The sequence below is a fragment of the Phaethon lepturus genome, unplaced genomic scaffold (genome assembly GCF_000687285.1).
Source record: "Phaethon lepturus isolate BGI_N335 unplaced genomic scaffold, ASM68728v1 scaffold42026, whole genome shotgun sequence".
NCBI lineage: Eukaryota > Metazoa > Chordata > Aves > Phaethontiformes > Phaethontidae > Phaethon > Phaethon lepturus.
In genome coordinates, this window is record NW_010546372.1 from 54,487 (window position 1) to 61,831 (window position 7,345).

The 7,345-nt window shown below is 44.0% G+C and overlaps 1 protein-coding gene across 2 annotated transcripts in view; it reads left to right on the top strand.

Annotated features, from left to right (window-relative positions):
• The window catches only part of CEMIP (cell migration inducing protein, hyaluronan binding), a 52,514-nt gene that overhangs the window by 40,083 nt on the left and 5,086 nt on the right, over window positions 1-7,345 (top strand). For both annotated transcript variants that reach the window (XM_010289268.1, XM_010289269.1), the window contains exons 18-24: window positions 198-233; window positions 325-480; window positions 2,014-2,194; window positions 3,901-4,116; window positions 5,027-5,238; window positions 5,709-5,894; window positions 6,611-6,815. In XM_010289268.1, coding sequence (XP_010287570.1) covers window positions 198-233; window positions 325-480; window positions 2,014-2,194; window positions 3,901-4,116; window positions 5,027-5,238; window positions 5,709-5,894; window positions 6,611-6,815 — 1,192 coding nt within the window. The remainder of the gene's footprint in view (window positions 1-197; window positions 234-324; window positions 481-2,013; window positions 2,195-3,900; window positions 4,117-5,026; window positions 5,239-5,708; window positions 5,895-6,610; window positions 6,816-7,345) is intronic.

The following is a 7,345-nucleotide window of genomic DNA, read 5'->3' on the forward strand; positions in this document are numbered from 1 at the left end:
CTGCACATACTGCAAGCTGTGCCAAAAAAGATCTTCCAAAACTGGACAGGGAACAAACCTGGAAGAGCCTCCCCATGAGCACTGTTCAGTAATTAAGCCCTGCTATCCTCCACCTCGCTGGTTTGGTTATTTTAGTTTGACGTGATAAAACAAGGCAAAACCAAACGTCTTCTGAAGCATCTCTCTTCTCTCTGCAGGTTTGCTGACAATGGCATTGGCCTGACCTTGGCGAGGTAAGAGTGGCGCAGGCTGTGCTGCAGCTTGGGGCGCAGCTGGTGGGGATGGGTGTCAGCACCCCCTTCACCTCCCGCCCTTCCCTCCTAGTGGTGGGACTTTCCCTCATGATGATGGCTCAAAGCAAGAAATCAAGAACAGCCTGTTTGTTGGTGAGAGTGGAAACCTGGGCACCGAGACGATGGACAACGAGATCTGGGGACCTGGAGGTCTGGATCACAGAGGAAGGACGCTGCCCATCGGCCCGTAAGTTCAGCTCAGCACATCAAAGCACTCACTGTCCCCACTCTCAGTGCAAACTCCAGCCCAGTGTGGGCTCTTCAGCGCTGTTCAATTTAATAACCATTACACAAAAGGGATTTGGTTTCATGTTTCCCGATCCCAAAGTCCTCACCGTGCAGCTGCTGCTGGCAGGTACATACTTGCAGGCTGCCAAGACAGCATCAAACTCCTCTTTCCTTCCCTGTCCCCTTTGCAAACAGAGTTGAGAAGAGAGCAAGGGGACTATGTGCTAGCTGGGCACTTCTGTATATGTGGTCAGCAGTGATTGAGCACTGTGGCTGTCTCCATCCAGGTCAGCTGCCAGGAAAGCTCATAGAAGCCCTTCCCTGGGCTTGAACTGGCCCAGATGTGGTCATAGATGTCCTCAGAGCTGCTGTTTCTATTTCTACTGTGCTACAGGAATTTGATGCCTTTGTTAAATAGTTTTGAAATGGCCAGTGAAATTCACGTGTTGCCTCTTCCTAGACCTTAGTCCTACAGATTGGTTTGCAAGTGCAGTAATATTTTGTTATTTTTCCTAAGAACATAGTTATCCTAACGGTAGCCCTACAGTGAACAAACAGCTCAGCTGATTTTTTTCTGCCATATTACACGCCACAACTTCGCTTGTCAGTAGTGATAAAGGAGGCTTATTGTTAGCTACAGTAATAATGAAAACCCAGTGTGCTACAACTCTCCTTCTGATATCCTTTATGTATAAATATGTGGACATATCTCATCTTGGGTGTTGTGTGCGGAAATTCAGAGGGACGGAACAAATGCACAGGAGCAGGCAAGTCTTGTCTAAGGGAAACCATTCATATGAGGAAGGAATCAAATTTATTTATCATAAGTGAAATTTGAAACATCTTATCTTAGCCTCTTGAGCAGTTTAAGCATCTCGTTCACTTAATCAGTGTGAAAAATGGTGTCGTCTTTACCTTGCAGATGATATCAGAAAAGGCTGTTAATAAGGGTTCATTAGTCTGCCCCTTCACCTCTTTTCAACTCTATAGATTGTAAGACCTTTTCTTGTTTTCAAATCACTTTTTATTGCAGTTGAGTTGCACTGTTTCTCTCCAAGCTCCTTTGAAAGATGCGGTGGGACTTCTTTTAGCCCTGCCATTACTCAGCCCAAGGAGTCTGCATGAGTTTTGGGTTTCACCGCTGCAGAACTAATTTCTGATGGCAAACATGAATTTATTCATTTTTAGGTCAATGCTTTGGCATTGCTCTAAGTTCCTTCCCTTGGAGGAGCACAGAGCAAATAAAGACGATCTGTTCAGACATGAGAGAACTTGAGCTGAACTTGCAAGGATAAGAGGACTTCACAGACCTAAAAAGGAGGGAAATCCCTTCTTTTCCTAAACAGGAACTCAGGAATCATCTTAAGGGCCGTGAGCAATGAAAGCAGCTGAGAAACAAGTGCTGTGGGACTGTACGTGTCTAGAATACGTTCTCATCCTCATGCTAATGTGTCATAACCAAGTCTCCCTGTGTCTTCCAAATGTATTTTAGGGATTTTCCCATTCGAGGGATTCAGTTCTACGATGGACCGATCAATGTCCAGAACTGCACCTTCCGCAAATTCGCTGCCCTAGACGGCCGGCACACGAGTGCCCTGGCCTTTCGGCTCAATAACGCCTGGCAGAGCTGCCCCAACAACAATGTCACCGACATTCATTTTGAAGATGTCCCTGTGAGTTATCCTTCTCAGAAAGGCCTTTTCCAGTTGGCTTGGAAATGGGGTTGTGGGCAAAAAGGGTGTAGCAGCCTTTAGGAGAAAACACGAGATCTTCAAGAGGTTGCCCATCGTCTTTGCCAGAAGTTTAACAAAGAGGGTGGCAGCTAAGAAAATTGGATGGGTGAATTAACAAGAAAATCCAATTCTCTGACAGGTTTGCAGCAAACCAGAAGCAGGCATCAGTTTCAAAAAATAAATAATGACATTTGAGTGAAAATAATTTCCATTTCTGTATGTCTCAGAAACTGTGAAATAGAGAGAAGAATCTGCCCCTTTATTTTCAACAGCAGTATAATATTAAAGCAACAACAGAAGAAAGTCTGCTGTGGAAGGTCTGACTCACCTAGAAGCAGAAAATACTGATTTTGGGAAACAGCCAGTGAAACTGAGCCCATGTAGGGTAATTCTGCAACCCTGCACACCAGGGTAATTCCATGGACTCTGGTACTGCAGACATAAATGAGAGCAGAGCACAGCCAAAAGGGGTCTGCCAAACTTTGAATTACAGTATGAACTTCTGAGTGCTGGTCTGAACCTGTCCTGGGGTCTTTGCTTTTGAGTTATTTTTGTATTTGCTTGCACAAATATGTGCTAACTGGTTTGCTGAGGTTCACCTCTAGCAGCTGTTAAATCCAACTGCCAAACATTACAAACAAATAAATAAATAAAGTGGTTGGGACTGAAATGATTTGAGTTGCTTAACTTTCAAAAACTTAGCAAACTTGGTCGCATGTCAGAACAGTGCTGACTAGTGATCCTTGTGCCAAATGGGATGGGAAAGGCAAAATTCCCCTAAATGTGTTGGTTGGTCACTCTCTCACATTGCACCAGGCAGGCTGGTGACATGACATTTATTTATGCTGGATAAAAATATCAGTCAGAAGTTGCCTGAGCAGCCATTTCCCAGGGGAGTTCGCTGATTATTCCCAGCATCAGTGTGACTTTATGTGGCTTTGGAACCTTAAAAATATATCAGCAGACAATGAGTGAAGTGGCTGTAGTGAAATCGCTCTGGCTCCTGAACCTTCCTCCAGAATTTTAAAACAAACCTCACAGCTGAGGCTGAAATTTTTGTTTTAGAACAAGATTGTTTTAGCCTTTCCTCTATGGTCAGCAGTGAAATCTGTGTCTGCTCTGTCTGAAAATCAAACACACCTTTTAAGTGTGTGACCCAGCTCTACACTGAGCTCAGGCTTAACAAAGTGTGCAGGCAGAGACAATCCTAGTATGCCTGTACCAAATGGCACTGATGTTCCAACCAAGACCAGCTCAGCTGAAAATTATTTTGGTGCTTCCATTTTTGGATTGTTGGTTTCAGAAGCTCATAGTTTTCTTACCACGTTAGTGCCATCTCAGAGGACCTACAATCCCAGACTTCATCTGGGGCCTCAGAGCTGTTGAACATTAAACCTACAATGTCTTAATCTGAGCAGCCAAAATCTGTGGCCGTTCAAAGAATGGGGGTGTTAGTGCATACACTTCATGCACAAGTTGACCTACAAACCCATCACTACTTCTTGTCCAAGCTACTCTCCAATGCCAAATAAAGTCAGAAAATGGGTCCTTTGAGCCATTCTAGTGACCATAGCTATCCTTTGCTCTGCACTCTAAGTGATGAATTCCTTTCTGGAGACCTAAATGTGTTTCACTGTTTTGTTTAGATTACCTCAAGGGTCTTCTTTGGAGAACCTGGCCCCTGGTTCAATGATCTGGATATGGATGGTGATAAAACATCAGTTTTTCATGATGTAGATGGCTCTGTGTCAGAATATCCAGGCTCATACCTGATAAAAGAAGATAACTGGTTAATCAAGCACCCTGACTGCATTGATGTGCCTGACTGGAGAGGTTCCATCTGTAGCGGACACTTTGCACAGGTAAAGCTGCTTATTTTGCAGTATTGTTGTCGCATTTTTTTATTTTAAATTTCTTGGCACTGTAAAGCTTGATCTTTAGAATTGGACTTTCTTCAGGGTGCTCAGGGTTTATTTATCTGCATGTCTGCACAGGTAATTTTGAACATGAAGATACTGTCATACATTTTCAGATACTTTGGCCTTGACTGCTAACAGCTCTAACTTCTGCCTGAAGTCCCCTAAGAGCTCCATGAGCACTAACAGATTAATATTCATAAAACTATGGGCTGTCAGCTAGTTATTTTTACTTGATTTATGGAGGGAAGTGTTGCCCACAGTGTTATGGGAACTGTGCTGAGCAGTCAAAATTAGACTTCAGCTCTCATGATCTTTCATCCTGTTGTGTGACCACCAAACCATTCTTCCTACCACACAAGCTCTGAGTGCTGCTGCCTTGAGAGAGTACTCGCTTTCCTCTGATGAGTAGCGCCTGTTTTTATCTTAGGTGTTGCAACTGTTGGTTTTTTTCTGTGTAGTGACACTAAAGCCAATTTCTAACCACTGACCTGTTTTTCATGCTTCTGAAATCCAGGCAGATGTTCAGTAGAAGTCAGATGGCTGAGGTAGATACTGTCCCACTGCTGAGGGTTGCCACTAATGCTGTGAAATGCTTCAGCCCTCCTGCAGGCCTGTTTGAAGCCTTGACTGGCACATACTCTTGAACTCAGTGGATGAGGAAATGATCCTTCTTTTTTTCTGAAAACAGTTTACTTCATTGAAAAGGAAGCCTAAGAAACCGAATATAAGTGTATGGCATACAGGGCACTGCTGAAGTCACAGGCTTCGCACCAGTTCACATCTGTTGAATAGCTGCACCTTTAATGTTTTACCATCACTCATGAAACCCTTGGTGATCTTTGTTTTCACCTAGATATACATCCAAGCCTACAAGCCTGCCAACCTGAAAATGAAAATAATAAAAAATGACTACCACAATCACCCACTCTACTTGGAAGGGGCTTTGAGCAAAAGCACTCATTACCAGCAGTATCAGCCAGTTATAACTCTGAGGAAAGGCTACACCATCCACTGGGACAAGACAGCCCCTGAAGAGCTGGCCATATGGCTCATCAACTTCAACAAGTGAGTGATCCTACCAGATTCCAACATTCCAGCTCAATAATGTAACAGCACATTTTTAATGGGTGAGGTCATCACCTCATGAGCTCTTCCAGAATGAACATGCTTGTTCCAGGAAGTCCATTGACTTCACCATCTTTCCATTTGACATCTCAGATTCCTGTTTCCTCCCCTGGGAAGCACTGCAAGATAACACGGTTCATTTTTAGAAGCCTAGAGCTAATTCATTCCTGGTGCATGGAAGTCACAGGTGTAAAAGTCAGGAGCAGATCTGACCCACATTGCTTAACTAACCCGTGGTTGTTATGTCTAATTTACATTGCACTGCTTCATCCCAAATCATAAAATTTTAGCTGGCCAGGAAAAAATTAAGTTACATTTCAGAGTGAATTATTTAGCTTGGCTTCTACAATGCCCAGGAAAATAATAGTCACGTGTCAACTTGTTATAATGTGGGTCTTTGCTATTTTTAGGAACGACTGGATCCAAGTAGGGTTCTGCTATCCTAAAGGGACGACATTTTCCATTCTCTCAGACATCCACAATCGTCTCTTGAAGAAAACGTACAAAACTGGAACTTTCTACAGAACCTCTCAAATGGAGAAATTGGAGCACAGATATCCTAGCAAAGGATACTACTACTGGGATGAGGACACTGGGTAAGGAAGCAGGTCTTGCCTATTTGGACACGGCTTTGAGTAAGCTGCTGGAATCTGAGCCATTTGGCCAATGCCATTAGCGGGGATCACAACAAAACCAGAAAGTCTTTCTGGGAACGTGACCAGCGTTTAATTTTCCTGGGACTCCCACAGCTGCCAGTCATTCATAGCCTCTGCTGCACTGCCAATTGCTCTGGGAAATGCTTTGCCAAGTGAATACAAATTAGGAAAAAAAGACAAAAGCGAAGCGCAGGCCATGAAACTGAACTGGAGACACACCCAACCCTTTTTGTTTTGAACAGGAACCATTTGTAAACACCGTGACAGGGTTGCACAGGAACTAAGAGTGTGAAGCACAGCCTGTCATTTTCTTGTAAAGAATTACAATAATGGGAAAGAAAGAGAGACCTAAAATACAAACTATGTATTTCTACATAAATGTATCATTATAAAATAGAGCTCAAAGGGTGTTCAGGTGTCATCTGATTTCTGTGTCTTAAGTTCCCTGACCTCACCAAACCATTTCTGAGATGTGTGTCCCCTTTTCTTTGCCTGTGGCCTGTTGAGCACTATAAAATGAGGCATCGGCGCTGAGGGCTTGCCACACACGTTATTGCAAAGCATTAGGAAGGAGTTGACCAAAACTGGGAGTTAGTTAGTAATATTTTCGCACAGAACTCTGAAGGACGCTGTTCACTCTCCTCCCCTACCTGCAGGCTGCTGTTTCTGAAACTCAAAGCTCAAAATGAGAAGGAGAAATTCGCTTTTTGCTCTGTCAAAGGCTGTGAACGAATAAGGATCAAAGCTGTGATCCCAAAGACGGCTGGCGTCAGCGACTGTGAAGCCATGGCCTATCCCAAGTACATTGAGACACCAGTAGTAGAAGTGCCAATGCCTAAGAAGCTCTCTAGTGCACAACTGGTAAAGTAGTTGATTTCGTATCACAGAATTACTGCCGGCGTTACTCTGTAGTTCTGGCACGTACTGTGCCCACAGACATAGAAAGACTTTGTACCAGGTTCAGTATATCCTGTGCCTGATTTTCTGAAATGGTCCAGGTACGTGAAACAGCGTGAAACAGATTCTTGCACGTGTAGAGAGCACAGGTCCTCGAAGGACAAGACTTCGTTTGAAGTTGGATACTTGGTCTTTTGAGGTCGGTTGTGAAGTGCTGTGCCTAAAAGCACAGGGTGAAAAGTGATGAGCTGGAAGACAGGTTGTTTCAGGGATGTGATTCTGGAGGGACACAAGGTTTCTTGCCTGGCTTCCAGCTCCTCCAGGCTGTGACACAGCAGTGTCAGAGAAGGGACGGCGTAGCTGAGTGTCTAATTCGTATATAGGATTTTGTACAACACTCTCTCCTATATCCAATGCAGTCTGGTTCTTGGGGAGAGAGGGGGATATTTCTCTGTTTTGGGGGTTTTTTTGCTCATCACCCTTGGAGCAGGAAT